This window comes from Anser cygnoides, chromosome 1 (genome assembly GCF_040182565.1).
Source record: "Anser cygnoides isolate HZ-2024a breed goose chromosome 1, Taihu_goose_T2T_genome, whole genome shotgun sequence".
Lineage (NCBI taxonomy): Eukaryota > Metazoa > Chordata > Aves > Anseriformes > Anatidae > Anser > Anser cygnoides.
In genome coordinates, this window is record NC_089873.1 from 121,593,100 (window position 1) to 121,614,332 (window position 21,233).

General features: G+C 43.6%; 1 protein-coding gene across 2 annotated transcripts; it reads right to left on the reverse strand.

Moving 5' to 3' along the window:
* Positions 1-325: 325 nt before the first annotated feature.
* Positions 326-21,179, reverse strand: XK (X-linked Kx blood group antigen, Kell and VPS13A binding protein). Of its 2 annotated transcripts, none has more exons than XM_048052823.2 (3): positions 19,836-21,179; positions 11,345-11,607; positions 326-4,404 (listed from the first exon to the last, which is right to left on the reverse strand). In XM_048052823.2, the coding sequence occupies exons 1-3, from the start codon at positions 20,078-20,080 to the stop codon at positions 3,578-3,580; spliced, it is 1,335 nt and encodes a 444-aa protein (XP_047908780.1). In that variant the 5' UTR covers positions 20,081-21,179; the 3' UTR covers positions 326-3,577. The 2 variants fall into 2 exon arrangements, with proteins under 2 accessions (XP_047908780.1, XP_047908781.1); XM_048052824.2 differs by lacking the exon at positions 19,836-21,179 and adding an exon at positions 16,542-19,800.
* Between the last annotated feature and the right edge of the window lie 54 nt (positions 21,180-21,233).

The following is a 21,233-nucleotide window of genomic DNA, read 5'->3' on the forward strand; positions in this document are numbered from 1 at the left end:
TAATGACGATTCCTTTCTGCTTCCCAACGTAAAACAATTAAATACATAACTAAATCTTGACAATAAATAACCTAAATTGATCTTGTTTTTTATGTCACTTCTTTTAAACCACTAACAGTTTCAGCTGAGATCCCCACCAGCTAAGTAGCATTAGAAGCACCGCTGGATTTAGGTGAAAACTCTCAAATCAATCACAGATTATTCTGTCAGATTTACTTGAAAACATTTCTTCTACTGTGTGGTACCAGGTGACAGAGTGTTATATAACCTTTAGCTTGGATTTCTGAATGCAGTATACTAAGAACTGACACCAAAACAACGCAAGTTAGTGTTTCAACATTTTAATTCATGTTGTTTTACAAGTATAAAAGATGTACCAGATCTTGCATACTCATATCCATGAACAATCCTTACTGAGCAATCCTTTGTGTGACTCAGGACTACTCAAGTGAGTTCAGTTTTTAACATTAGCCCTATATCCTTCCATTGAACATATACACCTCTAACATTGAAAAATCACAGTAAATTCGCAGCAAGACATCACTCTTTCATACACATACATCCTTCCTAGCTAATACTACCCTTCTCTCAGTGCTGCCACTAGGTGTATTGATAATAATACTATCTAGACTGTCACTATCCTGGGAAAAACTGCAACTCCTGGCATTATAGCACACTTCAGAAACATAAGCTTGTCCTCTAAAACACTGGTCTTGATGCAACAGAACATCTTTGTCTCTGACTCCCTCTCATTCCTTCTTTCTACCAGCAATGGCAGCACCGCAGGATCAAAACATACACAAATCAGCAATATGGCTAGTCAATCTGCACGTGATGCTGCGGTGACATGAGGCACAGAAAAAGCAATGGCACTCACTGTTGATGAGGCACAGCAAAAAGAAGGACAGAAAAAGCAATGGCACTCATGTTGATGCTGTGTTTAAACTGTATTTGGCTAGTATTTGGCTAGTCTGTACCTAAGGCAAAACCATATGACAGTGATATAAGCCATACAATCTTATTTTCAAAACAGTGATTTAAATATTCAGCCTTCTATGCATGCACTTGAGAAGACTAGTATAAAAATAGGAAGTAATATGGTACATTCTCTAAAAATATGCATATACATTAGTCTTCATCATTAGCATGTAAAGTTGAACGGTACTCACTGCATATATATACTGGACTCCTGGCTGTGTCGTTTACAGCTCCCTCCTGTTGACTTCCCTGTAGCATAAGCATTTCACTAGCTGAGGTTTGTGAAGTTTTCACTGTTTCAAGTGGCAAAATCACAATTGGACCACCACTTCCAGTGTCCAAAGTCTGATTTAAAGACTCGAGAGCTCTCTTCTTAGCTGTGAAGTACTTCTACACATGAAGTCACTTTGTTCTCAAAGACTAAAATTTCTCACCTGGGTGCATATGTAGTTAGGCAATGACTTTAATTCCCTGATCATCAACGACCACCCAACTATGAAGTTAGATATTCGGTTCTAAGAATACCTGAAAAATTGGCCCCATGTGCTGAACTATGAAGGTTTGGATTTAAGGGGTCACATTCTCACTTGCTCCTTTAACTCACCATTAAAAAAAAACAAATGGAAATACTCTTCTACATCTAGAAAAGTGCAAGGAAATACTATACTGTACCTTTATGTACAGAAGTGCAGAGAAACACTGTAGTGTCTTCAAGGAATCACTTCACTATTCTAATGCTACTCAGGGAGAGAAGTTAGAGAAGAGATGTTGGGTTTGGGTGACTTCCCCAAATATATCAAGTACATTCCCATAGTAAGCTCATGCCAAAAACTCCTATTACCACCCACCAATAATTTAATGAGATCTACATATACATACCACACACATACACACATTGAGCAAAATGAAAAACATAACTCCATGATAAAACTGAAGTAGGAAGACATTCATTTACAGTGCAGTAAAGGAAAAAATAAAAAATAAAAACAGCTTAGCTCTGTGCAGCGCTGCATGTGACATCTCATTACAAACGACCTCAGACCCCAACTTGAGACGTTTCTAATAAAATGGTGTTGATATCGTCCCTACTGAAGAACGTCTCATCTTCCATAAAGTAGGATGGAAGTTAAGCTGAGGACACTAGAAGGTACTTTGAATGATGAATTGCTTTTTTTCCACGAGCAGCCACAATGTGTCGTGCACAGAAGAAACCCAAGGTGCTAAGCCATCAAAGTGCAAAAAGCTTTCACTTAATTTTTTAAAATGCAGTTGTTTTTGTGTATTTTACTAAATTGTACTTCTTGCCTGTCCACCTGCTAAAGTTTTCTCAGTGATTTGCAAAATACAGAAACACTTTATTTGTGGTGGTGAGATAGTGCATTGAAGAAAAAGTCAGCAACTTCCATTTTATTTCAGATTTCAAGCCTGTGGTAATTCTGAGGTAAAAGAAGCCTGAGGTTTTTGCAGTACTGATATCAACCTAGCCATAATACATCACGGCCTCAAAAAGGACTCAGTCTTTTCTATCTCCACTTAACAAGTCACTGAGTTGCCTGCTTGGTGTACTACCAAACTGCTGACAAACACAGTAGCACTTGTCCCTACTAATTTTAGGCATCTAAAATGGAGACATGGTCAAGACTAGTGGTCAAGACATCTGGTTGACACTGAGAAATAGGCCTCCAGAGAATGATCCATGTCACTTAAGACAACATTTTAAGATGCGCTGAATCACTCACTGGAGATGTTCCCTGGAGAGCACATACCTGACTAGTTCATACAATCCACCCAGCTTCTAGGTATTTCAAGTCATGTAAAGTGAACCCCACCCTAATACAAGAATAACACAAATAATAAAGTATTATTTAAATGATTATATCAGAACAGTGAGCTATTCCAGAACATTACAATTAATGTGTTAAATTTAATTCCCTTACTAACAAGCAGCAAATATGAAGAGTAAAACAGTGCATAAGCCAATAACCCCTCTGTCCATTCTCAGTAACAGTCACATTTCAGTATTAGTGCTGGCTAATTAGCCGTTTCTTGGCAACCTAGGCAACTGTGCATTGTAGAAGTCAAATTCTTATGCCACAGAGAGAAGAGTTATTTTATGACATTGATTAGAGTGTAAAAAAGTCTGCCATCTGAGGAAAGCAGACCACAGCTATAGTCAATATATAGTCAAAGACTATGCTCTGTTTCCATGCTAGGGTGGCATGCCTTAATGACATCCTATCTGAAATAAAATGCATTTCCTTCCATCCTCAGATTTCCTGAGTAAGATGAGAATCAGGCTAGTTTTTGAAGGATGTCTTCTACAATGATTTCAAATTGAGCACGTGATAATAAAACCATGTCAAAAAGAATCTGAAACAGAAGTCCACAAACAATGACTGCTTTCTACATTCATACATAAACACGTACAGGTACACATACCCATAAACAACGTTTTCCATAAAGGTAGGCTTGTCAGTCTTCATGCAGCGTACACCTGCAAGAAAGAAAACCCACCCACAAGACACAATATCCAAGATGCCCAACATTCCCAGCAGGTGACCTGCAACCTTCCCAAGGCACATACTTGTTTCCAGTTATACTAGGCATTGGAAGAAACACTTTGATGATGATTCCCATTTTGAGAATCTGTTGTCTTGTTACTGCTCTGTGATTCATCAGCATTTTCAGATGATTTCAACTCTGCCTTGTCTGTTACTCTGGTGGATTTGAGAGGCTTGCAAACAAAGCAGAGGAACTTGAAACAGGAGAGCAAACCTTCGGTAATGCTGGATGAAAAGAGTTTTTTGCACGGGTGACAGAACTGGTAGAACACCAACATGAAGAGGACAGCCATGCAGTAACCTATCAGGAGCTGCAAGACCAACAACGGGGCGCAGACGTACAAGTAGATATCGGTTTTATAGATGTACCACATCAGCAGGAGGAATGCATTCTCAATGAATCGCAGCATGTAATACACAGTCAGACAGTACCAGTTTTGGGACTTGTTAATTAAGTCAGGATCATTGAGCTTCACCTGCACTGCTGACCAGCAGAACATGTTAATGCCTGCGTACAAGAAGGTGAGAAGGCACAAGACAATGGTGGTGCCGACCCTGCTCAATGCCTTCTCTATGTTCTCGGGAAACGGGGACTTGCTTTGCCAGAAGAGAATCCACGGGTAAAAGAAAAAAACAAAGAAATTCACTAGCACAACGGGGAGAGTCCAGATCTGAAGGACTGAGCTGAAAAGGACCAGCACTATAACCCGTGTAGCAATCTCAAAGCTTCTCCACATGAATATGCAGAGGTAGGCAGCTGGTTTCACACTGATATCGTAATCATCATACTTAATCTTAATAGCCAGGATGTTGCAGCGTAAGGCGCCATATACAATTGACAGGAGAGAAAGGACCATAAATACACCTACAAAGAGAAAAGACAAATCAGAACCATCATCTTCACAGAAGACATTGCATCAGAGTAATACAGAGATGCAACTAGTTGTCTTCACAGCACTTCTAGGGATTCCTAGCAGGTTAAAAAAACAAAAAATCCATTCCTTGTATCCACTTCTGGGTTCTTACTCTAACCCTGTGTCCCGTTTTGGTCCCCATTTGTTACATTTCCTAGTAGACAGAAAGAGAAAAGGCAGTGAATAAAAATCACAGGTGTCTCCCCACCACCTGCCCAGGACTGTTTGTACATGTACTGTCCTTGGTGATTACACAGCTCAATTTTAAGAGGATGAAAGTTGCTCTCAAGCAGTACTTTCACAGTACTCCCTAAGGCCCTGGGGTGCTACTCACCCTCTGTACAGATGAAGGACTGAGCCACAGAACCTAAAACTTATTAGTTGGGCACGCAGACACCACAATGCTTTTGATGTACTTTGTTGAAGCAAATTGTCTAAGCTCACAGAAATCTTATGGCATAGAGCTCAAAACTGAAAGTCAAAGCAGTTTAAACCCAAAGCCATCTGTACCTTTTTTTTTGGCCTTTGTAGACAACTATTTGCTCACGTATCTATATTGTGATTTCCTATACATGTATTTTCCTTATGCAGCTATCTATATCATGCATTTAAAAACAACATTTCTTTTAAAAATGTCTTAAAATTTAGACCAACTCTCAGTATCTCCCATCTACCCAGTATCCCTCATGTGAAGGTTTCCCTGTATTAATGTTCTGTAGAAAGTAAAGGCAGGGACTGGCTGTTACCTGGCTTCTACTCCAGAAGCAGCAGGGCAGAGCTTTCTGGCACTGCAGGAGGGACTCCTGACTTGTCACATGAAGGCTCAGCCTGCTGTTTTGAGAGTCCTCAGGCACATTAACAGCTGAGTCTCGACAACGAGAACGAAGAGAAGCAGAGTACAGACTTCTGAATTGCCCTGTAACAACCAAGATGCAGCAATGCACAACCTCTGGGCTACAGCACTCTGTTAACTGATTGCCAGGTAGGAGAGGTGCAAATTAAAGTGCTGAATTAACAAGCACACTGAGGATGGGAACCAACTAGGAGAAAGTTTACGACCTAAGCAGGTATAGATGTACAAGAGCCCTGGACATACATAATAAACACAGAAGCATCCCAGTGTTCAGGAGTGCTAGCTGTGCATTGTTTCGTCAACATCTGCATACCTTCTATGCAATTTTTACCAACATGCTGATACAAGGGACCAATTTCAGGCAACCCCATGCAATACTTTTAGTTCCAATCTGCATTGTTTTCATGCGAGGAACACTTTAAATTTTAATCAGTTAAGCACAGTAAAAATTATTGTTGTTGTTGTTGTTTTGTTTTTTTTTTGTATTGTGTGAATGAAACTAGCCAAGCTAACTGGTCATGCTACAGAGCACTATATTGCACCAGATAGAACAAGATAAACAGAGTTGGCAATTCTTGATTATGTCAATTACTTTTGTAATGCTTAGCAGCTAGTTCTTGCTGCAGCCTTTGATTAGTTCATGTCATTATCCAGTACATGAACAAGATTGCCTACTTTGCTATAGCTATTTAACCATGACTATCATTTTTTTCTAATTTAAGTTACTAATTTCTGAGCACGACTTTGAAAGAAACAAGTGTATTTTAGGATCTCTAATAAGTTTCTCACAGATTTTTCCCTTCCTTTTAGCTAAACTCTCTCCCTCAAATGCCTCTGAATTACTTTGGAAAAGAATTAATTCTTTTTATCTAAATTTTGAATAGTACTCAGTAAACTGAAAAAAATGTCATTTTAGATTGTAATTTTGTACGTGCCAGTTTCATGTTGCGTATATTCTCTGAAAATGGTTATTTATTTTCTTGTTTCACACTTAAATTTGTAATGTGCATTTTTAAACGTCTTTCTTACAGTCCTACTCTTGATCTGAGTATTGTTAAACATTAGAAAGCATTGCCTAAATAAGGAAGAGCAAGTGAATGGAGTCAGTAATACCACTGTGGTTCTTTCCAAAGTCACTCCTGTGGCTCCTTTCAAAATCTTTCCTGTACTTTTGTGTTGAGTCTAGAACTGTGAGAGAACAAATAACTTCGATGAGCTAATTAAGCAAAATAATGCTCTGAGAGTTTAAAAAACAAAAGCACACAGAACAAGTAAACCACATACACAAAAAAAGCCACTGTAGAAAGAGTGCTTCTGTCCTGGAACTCAAGCTGATCTTCTGCTTCTGATTCCGTTTTAGGGATTCTCAGTGAATCTCAAACTTGCCCTAATAACTCAAACCTTCTAAAGAGGCACTGCTCCACTGATAGAAACTACATTCATGCTGACTCTGGTTTAGTACTGTAATCCAGTTCAGCTGCTTTTCCAAAAGCTCAGTACTGCCACCAATCTACCAGTTCAAACATCACTTCTAAGTCTGTGATAAATATGGTTTTAGTCAACCACATACAGAAATGTGGAAAGGTGATGTTATTGTTGCTTTCCCTTATGATCTGTCACTTCTGTGCCTGCTCACGATAAAGGAAAGTATCTTCCTTTGAGAGTTCAAAATGCTTTAACAGTTCTTATAAAGGTGGCATTTCTGTTCTTCCTTCCTACTATATATATAGCAGAAAGCTATACTTTTCTCACAGATCAGAGATGCACAGTCCCAGAATCATTCAGGTAGGCACTGTTTTACTTTTTGGTTTTGTCACTGCTACAACTTTTAATTGAAAAAATGAATCTTTTCCAGCAGAATGATTTTATTTTTAAATGGCAGGAAATCCCCCTTTTGAGATTATTTCGTGTCTGTAAACAACTTTACTGCTGCTAATAGCAATTTAAAATAAAACCAAACACACTTTAAACTTACAAAGGAAACAGATCTTTCACATTTGATACTGCACGCTGTGAACTGGCCTTTTTTCAAGGGTAGTAGGCCAAGTCATGCAATCCTTCCACCTCCAGCCAGCTATTTTTGTCATTTAAAATAACTCAGGTCTTTTCGGCACCTCCTGGCCTTGAGCTTCACCAGGTGGTATTACCTAAGCAAAGCAGTCCTGCTGGCTGTCCAACACTGTGTAAGCAGTCACGAGCCTGATGTCAGCCATACCTTAAATGCAAGGTTTCAGTTGGCTCTAAGACAATGCATGATAGTGACAGATGCTGTAGCATTTAGTACAAAGTGAAGCCCAAATGCAAAAGAGAGACTGTATTGGGTTTACATGGCAAGGTTTTGGTAGCAGGCAGCTGTAGGGGTGGCCTCTGTGAGCAAAGCCCAACAGCTGCCCCATGTCAGACCAGAGCCAGCTCCAGCTGTCTCCAAAGGGACTCACTGCTGGCCAGAGCCAAGCCAACAGGTGATGTTGTTTGAGCCTCTGTGAGAGCACATTTAAGAAAGGGAAAAAAAAAACCTGCTGTGCCACAGTGGCTGGGAGACAGGAGTGAGGAGCAGCCCCGCAGACCTCCACGTGAGTGCAGCAGGAGGGCAGGAGGTGCTCCAGGCAGGCAGCAGCAGTTCCCCTGCGGCCTGTGCAGGGAGAGGCCCCCGGTGGAGCAGGCTGTCCCCCTGCAGCCCATGGGTCCCACACGGAGCAGATCTCCACGCTGCAGCCCGTGGAGGAGCCCACGTGGAGCAGGTGGATGTGGCCTGGAGGAGGCTGCGGCCCATGGAGAGCCCCTGCAGGAGCAGGCCCCGGGCCGGAGCTGCAGCCCGTGGAGAGGAGCCCACGCAGGAGGGCTTTATTCTGCTTTTGCAACTCTTTACTCCTCCTCATCTTACATTCTTGGCAGACAGTGAAATGACAATTTTGGACAATGACAGACACTGGCAAGAATCTGATCGTCCAGAATAAAACATCCAGGGAAATTCATTAATGCCGTGAACTACACAAGAAAGACACGACACGGCACGACTATGGTTAACAAGGGATTAGTCAAGGTTGCACATTCCTTTCAGAACTGTTTGATTCAATAGTGGAAGCAATAATGAGTTTCAATCAGATCTAAAAGGGACAAACCATATTACAGAATCATAGGATTACTTAGGTTAGAAAAAACCTCCAAGATCATCAAGTTCAACCATTAACCTAGCACTGCCAAGTCTCTTGTCAGGAGTGGGAGGTGGCATGATGGTAAACAGTTTTAGATTCATGGATGATAGTGTCCTCATTACCACTGATCAAGCAGAATCTACACAGAATAACAGATGAGGTAGTGCAGAAATCCAGAAAAATATAGACTGATGAGAAGACAAGACAAAAAATATCGAAATCAGAAGACAAGAAGAAAAGCATAATAGTTATAACATGGACAAATGTAAAGGAGTGTGTCAAAGAACAGGGAAGTTGAAGAGATCTGAAGTGTGGAAGAAGAGCTGGACTTGCTGCTAATTACTTTGATAATGCTGCAAGATCCAAAAGGCTGAAGTCATGTCTCTGCACATAAGAATCCCTATGTACACATAACAAATAAGCTGAGACTGTGGTATGCATTATTCCTGCTTGCTGTGGAGGCCGAATAATAGTGATGGAAAAAGATATTACTGCCAAAATAAGCTAGCTGAAGAGTGCAGAAAGTCTCAAGACTTCAGAAGGTAAGATACAACAAAAGGAATATGGTTACGGCTTAATTTTTCATTGACTCATAGGATGGTTTGGGTTGAAAAGGACCTTAAAGATCATCTTATTCCAATACCCCTGCCATAAGCAGGGATGCCACCCACTAGATCAGGTTGCCCAGGGTCCCATGGCCTTGAACACCTCCAGGGATGGGGCATCCATGGCTTCTGTGGGCAACCTGTTCCAGTGCCTCACCACCCTCTTAGTGAAGAATTTCCTCCTAACCTCTAATCTAAGTATCTCCTCTTTTAGTTTAAAACCATTCCCCATTGTCCTGTCATTATCTACCCAAGTAAAAAATTGCTCTCCATCTTTTTTATAAGCCCCCTTTAAGCATCGAAAGGATGCAGTGAGGTCCTTTTCTTTTTCAGGCTGCTTGTCCCTGACTCTCTCAGCCTTTCTTCATAGGAGAGGTGCTCCAGTCCTCTGATCATCTTCATGGCCCTCCTCTGGACCCACTCTAACAGTCCCACATCCTTCTGGTGCTATGGGCCCCAGGCCTGGATGCAGCACTCCAAGTGGAGCCTCACAAGGGCAGAGCAGAGGGGGACAATCAACTTCCTCGTCCTGCTGGCCACTCCTCTGTTGATATAGCCCAGGACGTAGTTGGCCTTCTGGGCTGCAAGAACGCACTGCTGGCTCATTTTGAGCTTTTTGTCCACCAGAACTCCCAAGTCCCTCCCAAGAATTCATCAGAACTCATTTTTCTGGTGAATGAGTTCTTATGGACACTGCCATTGTTCTAGATCACTGATTAAGAAAATAAACTTAAACTTATTAAGAAACTTAAACTTATTAAGGAAATAATCAAAATTCTTTTGATTTCTGTATTTTACAATTACACTGGACCTGCTATACAAGTAGCTTCTGGGAGACATGAAGTAAATACTGCATTTCCTGGTGGTGTCTTGCCCTCTCTTTCTATTCATACATATTTCCTGAACTCCCTGGTGAGCCACCTTAGCTCTGGTTGTTTAACTTCACTTCACCCACAGAAGATCACTCATCAGTCTGTGAGAAAGAATTTACCTTGGCAGTGACAAATAAAAGTCAAAAGTAATAGGGAGTTACAAATCATTAAATATGCGTTTTTCTAATGATCTGGAACTCAGGGCTTCTCCTTGGCAATCATGACCAATAAGGTCAACACTAGTTATAGAAGAAACACTATAAAAAGGTGACCTTTCTTAAGCAAATGCCGTCTCCAGCGAAGTGCTTGGAAACCGTGCTAATTACACTGCTCAGCAAAGGATTCAACTGCTTTGTCCTTATCCCAAATTGCAGATTCCATGGTTATTTGAAGAGTCTACCTTAGTTGTGAAGTACTCAGAAACTCAGGAGCAACGTCTTTCAAGTATCAACTGCTATAACGTTAAACAAATACTTTTGTATGAAGACCTTCACCTGTTGTAATATCTCTTTATGCTGACTAACCCTTCAGCATACTTTTGTCTTCCATCCCCTAAGCTGTGAGGAAAACCCTGACATTACTATAAAGGCTTCTTCAAAACAAACAAACAAGGCCTTCAAAAGACCTGTGGCCTCTCAAAGTGTCGTAGCTACAAGAGCCATTTTGTATTTCAGGGGAAATCCTGCATGTTCTCACGGGTGCCAAAGGCCTTTCTCACATCAAAAAGTTGTCCTACCACCACATGGTGCAGGTTCTTCTACTAGCAGCCAGCCACCGAATCAAGATTGTATTTCCACAGAGCTGGATCACATCATGGAGCAAGACGTAAAGAGTCCCACGGAAAGAGAGATGCATCCTGGTAAGTCCGTGTGGTGTAGCATTGCTTTGTGAAGACTTAACAGCTTGGGTCCAGAGATGAGATGGTAACATTTGCATACTAAGTTATGCCTTTTGATTCCAAATTCAGAGTCTGGCACAAGTAAAAACAGTTTGTGGCCTCACTCACACTGCATTCCTGAAAGTGCACCTTTCATAATGTGTCATGACAAAATATACTCTGCATTGTAACCCAAGGAATTTTCTAGAAAGTTTCTCAGAAGCCAAAAGAAAACAGAGTTGTTTTTTTCTCTTCATGAAGACAGCTCAGTCCCTCCAGCTGCCTCCCTCTCATGCCGTAAGGGCCACTTATCAAATTAATGCTTCTACGGCAACCGAAGTATGCTAAAGGAAATGTTAGTCTCAAACACGATGACATAAACTTTGTCAGCAACACCACTGTCAAAAGCTACCAGATGAAACCATTTGCAGTGTGTTCAGTTCTTGGCAGAGGCAGCTACTCCTGACTGCTGACCCTCCTCCTCTCCCTCCCACCAAATTACGAAGGCAATGACAACAGCTCTACCTACTTCTGGCAGCCGTTATCTCCTGCTGCAGGACACAGATGTAGAGCTGAAGCGTGAGCTGGGGGGCTGAGCCGAGGAATGCCTGGATCACAGAGGCCCTGCTGAATGCAGACCTGTGCGTACACAGCTTGCCTTCGGCCTGGCCCACTTCCTTCTCAACTTCTTCCGAGTACCCATCCTTGGGCATCTGCCTCTTCTTCGTGATGCTGACATACGGCTCTTCGACTCTGCCAGCATGGAAGTAAATGTAAAAGACTTCCACACACCTACAAGCAAATCAGTAAATAGAGTAACAGGAAAAAATGAAACAAAAGCACAGGTCTTCCCACTGCTTAGTATTTTAAGCCGTTTTGTACCAAGTCACTAAGTCTTTTGTTTATAAAGCAAACCTTACACATTTTCTCCTCTTGGTACATTTGTAATAGGACAGATTTTGCTATGCAAAAACACGAACTGCATGTGATGATAGGGCAGTAATCTGGGAGTGCCTTTGGGGCTGCTTGTAGGAATACTTGGACATGGGAAGAGGTTTAGTTGTTTTCTGTGAGCTGCCCTTGTCCTCTGCTGTCCTGTTAAAGTTCTTTAACTACTCATCCACTATAATGTTCATAGTTTCCCAACCCAGGACCCAAGTTGAAAGTGTTTCTTTAGATTCTTTCGCCTTCTGGTGTTATCCATACACCTGTGACACACCAATTGGACACAACAATAAATCCACTTCTCATACCTTTGTCTTAAGCAAAACATCTCGAGACATCAGAGAGAAGCTCAGAGTACAAGTGGGTGCATGCACCTCAAGCACAGCTGGACTCAAACCCTTGCTTGCTCAAGCCCTTGGTCCAAAAATACAAGTAACAAGCAATAGCAGCAATAATGAGAACAAGCAGCTTAGCACCCTGCAACTCATGATATTAGCCTGTTTTAAAAAGATTTAGAAACAGCACCTTTACTCCTTACGTTTGCTTAGATTTATTGCAACATTTAAGAAATATGAAACACAGTCTCGCAAAAATATTCTAAATAAGAAGATGCAATGTTTTCAGTTCCTGCAGTTCTTCATTTTTTAAACACTGATGATCCAAACCCTGTTTATGTAGCTCTAACTTGCCACACATTAACTTCCAAGGAAAAAAAGTTGTGCCAGTACATACATTTCTATTCACAAATTACATATTGTTTTAACATATTTTATTAAATGTTGCCTCTACCCATGCATGGAGAATAACCCATACGTTAGGGGGGGAATGCAAAAGGGATGAAGGGGTTGGCATCAGCAAGTGCTACAGCAGTGAGGATAATACAGCTCCCTGGGTACTAAAGAAGAAAATGCAGCCTCAGGCAGACTTCTGAAAGGAAAGTTTCTGAAGCTTCCTTCCAACAATCAATTTTAGACTAGCAGAAACTCTACAGACACTATTCTAAGAGAGTCCTGGGATATGAAAGTGTCAAGGTTGGGCTTTGGTGTCAAGCAGGAGCCGAAACACTTAAAGGAACAGTCAGCATTGTCTGAGAAATAATAATGAGCAAGTATCTGCTGAGGTATAGGCAAGGTCGCACGATGAGGGGGAAGAGAGGAAAGAAATGCTCTATTTCTGTCACATTGCATAGGGTCCTGAAGATACAGAGCCTGCTGTGGAGAAGTCTCTATACAGCAGAAACATAAAGGACAAACAGTATTGGCTACTGAAAAAAAAATTATCCTCCGAAACCCAAACCCAATGTGGACAAAACCTATTTTGTCTTTTATGCATAACACTGCCACTTCAAAACCAAAACCAACTGATGTGTGAGCTGCACAATTAATGATGGATGGCTTCCACTGAAGCTCTCTCCCAGCTGAGAGAGGACTTCAAGGGGAGTGGAGACCTCAACTGCATGGGCACTCTGTGACACCACTTCTAGTCACAGCTCTTCTCATGGCTGGACAGGTATCTCGTCTTCTGGTGTAGGCATCATCCTCTGATGAGGGCTCAGCTGTCTTCTTTCTTTCCATGGTGCCCTACTGAGGTTCATCTCTCCCTGGTTGCCTCCATAGATAATAGCTGCTGGAGTGTTTTCTAGGTCAAATTTGGCCAATGTATTTTTGTAATGTACAAATAAGGCTCGTCTTCTATTTCAAAGTATCTCACAATTACAAAGCATAGACCTACGCTCGCCTCAGACTATTAGCTTTCATTAAGTTTTCAGCTTTCCCCACTCCTCCTCACCACCCCCCAGCAACCGCCAATTCAGTCTTTTGGAGGAAAGCCTTTAGAGGCCTTTTAGAGTGAAGTCCGCAGGCTGATCTCAAAAGCAGCACTGATAAAAATTCATTTTCCCCCCTAACTGGACCACTCGCAAGTTTCAACTGCTCTAGATGGAGAGCAGTTTCAGTACACTGTAGTACTATCCTTGATTCAGTAGGCTTCGGCTACCATGCTCACTAAAAATATCTGAAAGGCCTGGTGCGCTGGAGGCTCCATTCACAGTGGTGACTTTCTATTTTTTCTTTGTTAAACTTTTCAGTCCCTGCCAGCTTTGTTCCATGTGAGAGAATCCATACAGCCAAAAATAAAGTGTGAAAAATTAATAAAGCACAATAGCTTATGAAGCCAACAGAGATTCTGAAAACAACAAATTGATTTTATTCCAAAAGAGAGGTCCCAGAACATTTATGTCCTGCTTAGTATTCACCACCATCTATTCATCCTGAGCTGAGGGCAAATCTGAAGCTATTACGGAAAATGAGATCTCAGCATCAGCCTCTGAACTCTTGCAGTGTATGATTAAAAGCAGATATAGCTGAGGGACCCATCCAACAAATTTGAGGTAATCCCATAAAAGAGGTGATAAGATTCACAGTATTTGCTACAGTCAGTAGTCCTATTACCAACAAAAAGATAGGTTTTGGAGCAAGCATTTGATTTGTATTTATTAGCTAGGTATTAAGGAACAGTATATTGGCTCCGCGTTTATGATGGGAAATTTTTATTTCCATGGAGGAAAGCAAACGTTTCCAATACAGCGTGAAATGAACGGTCTGATCAGCACACCTTACAGCCAGAGGGGACTTTAACCAGTACAACAGAGCAATACAAATGATATGAGCAAGCACTCAGACTTCACCAGTAGTGATGCCCATCTTCTCTCAAGTCCTAACCATCCCATACAAGAGTGTCTCTGGAGGTGATGCCTTCTGGGGCCCACAACAAATACATTCAAGACTGCACCTGGTGCCACAGCCCATGCAGAAGCTTCAAGCTCTTCTACAGAATGGGGAATTCCGGAGAAGACCCCATTGATCACTGTTCATTCTTGCTCTGGAGGAACAGGAGTGGGACGTCCCAAGTTCTGCACAAACCATTTCCTGCAATTCAGGGATGTTTAGGGCCCTTCAGCAGATCCTCATACGGAGTCAAGCAGAAGGCCTTCAGCTTGGGAGTTACACAGGATGCAAAGCAATGACAGCTGTAGTACAGGCTAAGAAGGAACTAAAATTAATTCAAAGAAAAAAATTATCAAACCTACTCTCCACACTGGAAGTTAAGTGGGAAAAAGATGTGCTGCTTTCTCCTCTGTTGCCGAATCTTGGCAGAGGGAAGAGCTGTACTTTTTCAAGGGTCCTGATGGTGCTTGCAAAGAGTGATTCAGCAGCAACACTTTCGTCTTCCACACTGTCTGTAGGAGGAATAATCCTATGCCTGTTAAGAGCAAGCACCTCATTCCCTCTTTTAATCATGGATGCGTGGGATTTAAATACAGGCAAAATAATGGTGCTATGGAGAAGGAGCAGGCAATGAAGACATGGAACTTCCCACATCCAACAAGTGCTCCAAGAGCAAACATCCATTTGAGAGGCCTACCCAGATATGTTCATTGCAAATGTACAAATGGATTTCTCTGACGAATCCATTTTAGCAAATCCTTTTTCTTTGGCGAAGCGTGCAAAAAGACTGATCACGCCTACAGAATTACTTATCTGTGTCAGACAAAGATTTGTTCTCATTTTTCTACCTTCCAACTGCACTGACTTTCTGTTCATCACATCTTGGACACCTAACACACCTGCTCAAGAATAAAGGAAAAATAAAAACAAAAACAAACCTGAAGAGGGTCTAAGGCATATTCATCCCATCTGGAAAAGAGGGAGACGCACCAACAGTTGTAAAGCTTAGAGCTAGCTGAATCTCCTAAAGTCACGTCTGCCAATGGTAGTCCTACAAGGAAAAGAGTTTTTTAGACCTGTGCTATTCTGAACTATAAAGCAGGTCACTAGGAAAGAGAGACCACCCACAGGAGACAATGCTTCTGCACAGCAAGACTTATTAAGCTAAAATGGTGAAGATAATGCGTATTAGATTTCCAACTGTAGAATTATGTCCCCAAAACATTAATAACTGATCATTTCAGCCTACCAGTTATTATTAACCTACCTATTATTTCCTACAGCTCACAGATATCTAACTTTAGCCATAACAACTGCTCCTCTGGCAGTTTGACTCAAACTTCCTACTACCTCTCCTTTGCTGCTGTCCGCATGGTACATATGTGCACATCATTTTGTTTCTCCTTATGAAACAAAGCCTGGTCCCATTAAAAATCTATACTGTATATCCTTGTCCCATTAAAATCTGGGGAAAACAGTCATTACTATTCAATATATGGGTCTATTTTATTTGCTTTCAATTTTTTTTTCACAAGAGAAGTTCACCTGGCAGACGGAGCCAACTCCATGACCACAAGTCCTGTCTGTCCAAGTCTGGTGGAAATCTACGTTCCTTACCTCACTCCCTTCACCTATCAACAGCTTGCAGAATAGAAAAGGGCAAACAAGTTAACAGGGGTTTCTGTGGCACCCTTCATGAAGAGTTATTTGCATTTTGAACAAATCCTTAGGTGCGGAGCAATACACTAGCAAAAATACATCCAGTGTTTTTTTGGAATTGTTGCAGTACCTGAAATCTTGAGACAATATTGGTGTTATAGGTGCTGTACAAATGAACAGAGAACAAAGAAACAACCCTTGGTCCAGGAGAAGCCAGTAATAAGCCAAAAAGATCATTGCAGTCTTTTCCAAATAAAATAAAAAGGTCTTCAATCTCTCATTGAACTTGGCTATCATTTTAAGTCATCTTTTGTGTTGTAATTTATTTTGTATGGTAAAGTAATCTCATCTGAGAAAAAAAAAAGAAAGAAAAGAAAGAAGAGAAAGTATACAAACATTTTCTAAGTATCCAGACGCATCACTGCATTCATGAGAAGTGGCACCAACCCGAAATGCTGCAGGACTCCCCCCCCAGTGCCCAGAAATCTGCAGTCAATTCGTTCAGCCAACTACTGCGAGTTGTCTCTGGCAGCCTACGCCCTGGAGATCTGCGTCAGGGCACCAGAGGGGATTAGGAATTTTACTCCACAAACTGCTCTGACTTCATAGAGACACTGTTCTTAGGGGGAGAAGGAATTAAGAAGGGCAGGCGAACAGTACTCTTCAGGTACAGCACGTGACCTCTGCAGGACGAGGGGAGCATCCTAATTTTAGTGCTTCCAGCGGCAGGCCAGCGAGTGCCTCGAGAACAGGTGGAGCGTGGGTGTCTGGGGAAAGCGGCGGCATGCAAGAAGGTTTCATAAGAGAATATGCTTTTTTTCTCCTGTAACACAGAGGATTCAAAATAGGCCGGACCATTTGGCTTGCTAAGCTAAATACACTCCCTCCCCTACCAAGACATTTCCATGCTGTTCTCCAAAATTCAATCTTAATTTTTAGGAGAAAGAGAAAGGGGAGAAAAATTTCTTCATGATCTTAAAAGGCAGACGTCTCCCACATGTACACGTGCTGTCTGTCAACCAGTGCGCTGATGTTTGAATATTTGAGTCTGAACAGAGAAACACTAAATACCCTGTATCGTGCCACAAACCCAAGAGAGATGGTTAAAAAGCTAATGTTGGCTTTCTTAAGGTCAGCCAAAGCAGACCGGCCTCTATTGAATTATACCACCCTGTGCAGCCTCCAGGCTATTTAGCGTTTCCTTCTGATGTCGCAAGTGCACAAAGCCTGCGACAGCTCTACCGTCTGTGTCCTGTCTGAACTAATTTGACCCAAAAAACATGCTGGGCTGTGGAAGAGAGGTGTAAGACCCCCACTGACGAGGGACCGAACACAGGAGATAGCATGAGGCTTTGTGCTGTGGCCACAAATTCTTGGGATCCAACAGAGCTCACAGTGCACCTCAGCTGGCTCTGTCTTGTGTCCTGGTGTGTATTTTGGATAGAGGCGATAAAAGGCTATCATTCAGAACAGAACATCCAATTTTTTCCCCCTTTTCTTCAGTCCTTAGGGACTACTGGGTATAAGTAGCTTTGAATTAAAACAAACAAACAAACAACAACCAACAACATAGGACAGAGACAGAGAGAAACAAGCCAGCAGCCCTTTTTAAAACAAGGAAGCAGATGACTAACAGCATCAGGGCTCTCTCATTCAATGCACTAAGGTTTGCCTAAACGGATGGGACCAAATGGCCTCAGGGACACTGTTTCTCTTCAGCTCTCAGTGGTAAAAGCCACAGTGAAGTGATAATACAGCAACATGTTTTGCCTTCTAGCTATCCCCCTCCACTTGTGTACACTCCAGTCCACACAAGACAGTAAGCCTACTGTGCAAATCGGGGAATGGTGACATATTTCATGTGCTGAAAACACTTGAGCATTCCCACCTTTGATCTACACTTGATGCGAATTGACACGTTTCCTCTTCTGCCACATAACAGTGTTTAGTGGCAGCAGAAAGGAAGGCAAGGCAGAGGAAAACGAAGTCCCTTACTCTCCATCTCAGACCAACCACTTCACCTTCCCACCCTCCTGTAATGTATCCTGTGAGTAGATACATTTCTCTGAATCCAAAGAGGTTGTTTTCTCCGAAACTTCCTCTTAATTTGTAGAGTCCTTGCAGCCTTTAGCTGGAAGCAAGTTTTTCAGGTGGCATGTGTACCACCTTCTTTTAATTAATAATTATAATTTTGGTTATCCTGGGTCTAGAGAGAGGCTGATTCATACTGCCTACACGATGCCATGGGACCTGTGGCACGGGCACACCACAACACCTCCAAACTCTCTGGAAGTGCTGAGGTAGCAGATATTGGAGGAGGTGCACACACACTCACTGCAGCCTTCATGGACACGAGAGGGCTCCCAGATGCCCACTGGTTTCACAGCAACGACTGTGTCTGGGAGTTCACTGACAGCAGAAAACATTTCCTATGTGACACGTGGCTCGTGTTGTAAACAGATAAGCTTACTGTTGAGATGGAAAGGAAAAGTGAAATCGCGCTTGGATAAGGTTGAAGCAGAAGTCTATGTCTCTTCCAGAAAATTAGAAAGAAAAAATTCTAATTTGTTGTTGCTGTTTATGTCCTTTGTTACTTCTTGACATCTTGCAGCTTCCCATGACAGTCGTTCCAGCAACTGTTTTAGAAGGGCAAAAATCCTTAACAGCCTCTTTATTTTGAGAGTTCTCTTTGGGTCCACTCCTGTTTTCCAAAAATAAAAATAAAAATGTGCAAGTATTTTGTTCTTCGCTTTTAGAAAGCCAGAGCTCTTCAAGAACCTGTTATGCCATAACACAGTAATTGTTACGCCATAACATGGTAATCTCTTTAAAGTATTAACAAAAACAAATCAGCCAGGGTTACAGAGGAATTCAATGGTTTTTTTTTTGTGAAGTGTAAGACGTTCTGAAACACTCAAGCTGTTCGCCCTCATTAGTTTGAGCTTAACAAACCTCCCATCTCCTCGCCATCCGGGAGTTTCAAAAAGCTGGGGACACTTCCCCTGACCTCCGCTCCACAGATACCGCATTTATTCCTCTTGTCTTTTAAAGATCTGACCACAAATTGGAAATGAAAATAAATTCCCAAATAAACTGCAAACGAAAGCCCCCAGCCAATGTTTTGTCGTAGGTTTTCACCAACTCTCTAACTTTTAATCTGCCTTTTTTTCTTTTCCTAAGGGCGTTTTCCATCAGTTGGACTCAGGCTGTAAAATTCTGCGAGGCGATTTGGGGCAGCTCGGTGCCCGAAAGAAGAGACCGGCTGGGGCACTACCAGCATTTCCGACACGCTGGGACCCTTGCTGTCCTGTTAAAGGGGAGACCGAGCGAGCCTTCCCTTCTCTCGTGGAAGTAACCTTGGGGTATGCAGCTACGGATGAAGCAGCAGCGAACAAACACAGCCAGCGCGCGGCTTATCTCATCTGCGAAGAGCCACCCGGGCAGAAGCTACGCGCAGAAAACACCGAGAAAAAAAAAAAAAAAGCCAGAAGGAAGGAAAGCAACAAAACACGCACTGTAGGGCTCTGCAGGGCCACAAAACTCCTGCCCCCAGCCCCTGGGCAGGGTCTGCGCCTCTCCCCCCCGGCAACACGCCTTTCGGTGCCGCCCCCGGGCTCGCAGGCACCGCCACCCTCCGCCCCCCGGGGCTCCCCGCAGCCCCCCAGCAGGACCGGGGGGTCCCTCACCGACCTGACGAGGGGCCCGAGCTGCAGGAGGTGCAGCAGCAGCACCAGCGGCCGGTCGCGGCTCACGTCGCGGTGGATGAAGACCAGGCTGAGCTGCACCAGCGCGCAGGGCAGCAGGGCGAAGAGCAGCGTCAGCCACTGCCACATGCGGTCCCCCGCCGCCCGGTACGCGCCGCTCAGGCACAGCGCGGCCGCCGTCTCGGCCACGAACAGGACGACGGAGACGAGGACGGAGCCGGGGAATTTCATCGCCGCAGGCGCAGCCCCGGCCCGGCACACAGACCCGCGCACCGACCGACCGACCGACCGACCGCCGCGCAGCGCGGCCGCCGCCCGCCAGAGGGGGCCGCAGGGCCCGCGGCCGCCGCCCGGCCCCGCCGCACCCCCCTCAGCTTCGCCTCGGCTTCGCCTCACACGCCCCTGTGGCCACAAAACCCGAAGGATGGCCCGCGACACCCGCTGGGCGGTGGTGTGCTCGTCCCACAGCTTTCCACTTCACCGGCAGGGGCCAGGAGACGCCTCCTGCCCGTCCCTCTCCCCTCCAGAGCTCTGTGGTGGCTCGGGATGTGCCTCGGGGCACCCTGCGGGTGGCAAAACGTAAGCCTAAGGGGCGAGGCAGGCCTCTCCATAACATCCCGAATCTAAACACCTGGAGAGATATAACACCCTGAGTATAAACACCTGGCAAGACACAAAGCTCCTGAGGCATCAGGTCGGGCCTGCACGCTGCGCCAAGGAGGGGTCTTCAGTCGCTGCCTCTCGGCGCAGACCCTCGGTCCATGCCCACCAGGCTCTCCCTTCTGAGCTCCTCTTTCTCCTGGCTGGTGCCCAGGTAGCTGCGGATCTGCTTGTACACATCAGCTAGGAACCGGAGAGCTAACAGGAGCACGCAGGAAAGGCAAAGATGTGGAGTCTGGGATCCTTTTAGCCGATTAATGGCATAGCACCAATAGCTACTTCTGCATGCCAGCTAATATTCTGTAATGCTACCTAGGTTGTCACCAGATTTATAGAAAAGGTGCCAATAACACTTTGTTTGGGACGTTTCTTGAACCGCCTCTGCACTGGCAAGTCACGAGTGCCATCACTCACCTCTAGCTGAGCTCAGCTGATGGTGGCAAAGGGGAAACTTTGTTCTGGGTGTGCCTAGGTCATTGTGGTGCTCTGGTACTGGGAACGGAGGGCTTTTACTGGGATATAAGCAGGGTGAAAATAGACAGCAGAGCGGCAAGCTTCAACCCACAGGCCGAAAGCAGCCTGTCTTCTGTTATCTCCTGTGACGCAGCCATGGGACAGTTCTGCTGAATCACTCAATGCAGCCTGGATGTTTTACCTAATTCTCACATAAATGATTTTACCTTTGATAACACAGTACTGCTGAAAGCCCTGGAGCCCTAAGTCA

What these genes read in the sequence shown, in the direction of transcription:
- XK (XM_048052823.2), bottom strand. Translation starts at nt 20,080, where the DNA reads ATGAAATTCCCCGGCTCCGTCCTCGTCTCCGTCGTCCTGTTCGTGGCC. An exon ending in CAGCTCGGGCCCCTCGTCAG is followed by an intron (nt 11,608 to 19,835) that starts GTCGGTGAGGGA and finishes ATTTGCTTGTAG; the next exon opens with GTGTGTGGAAGTCTTTTACA. An exon ending in GGAGATAACGGCTGCCAGAA is followed by an intron (nt 4,405 to 11,344) that starts GTAGGTAGAGCT and finishes TTCTCTTTGTAG; the next exon opens with GTGTATTTATGGTCCTTTCT.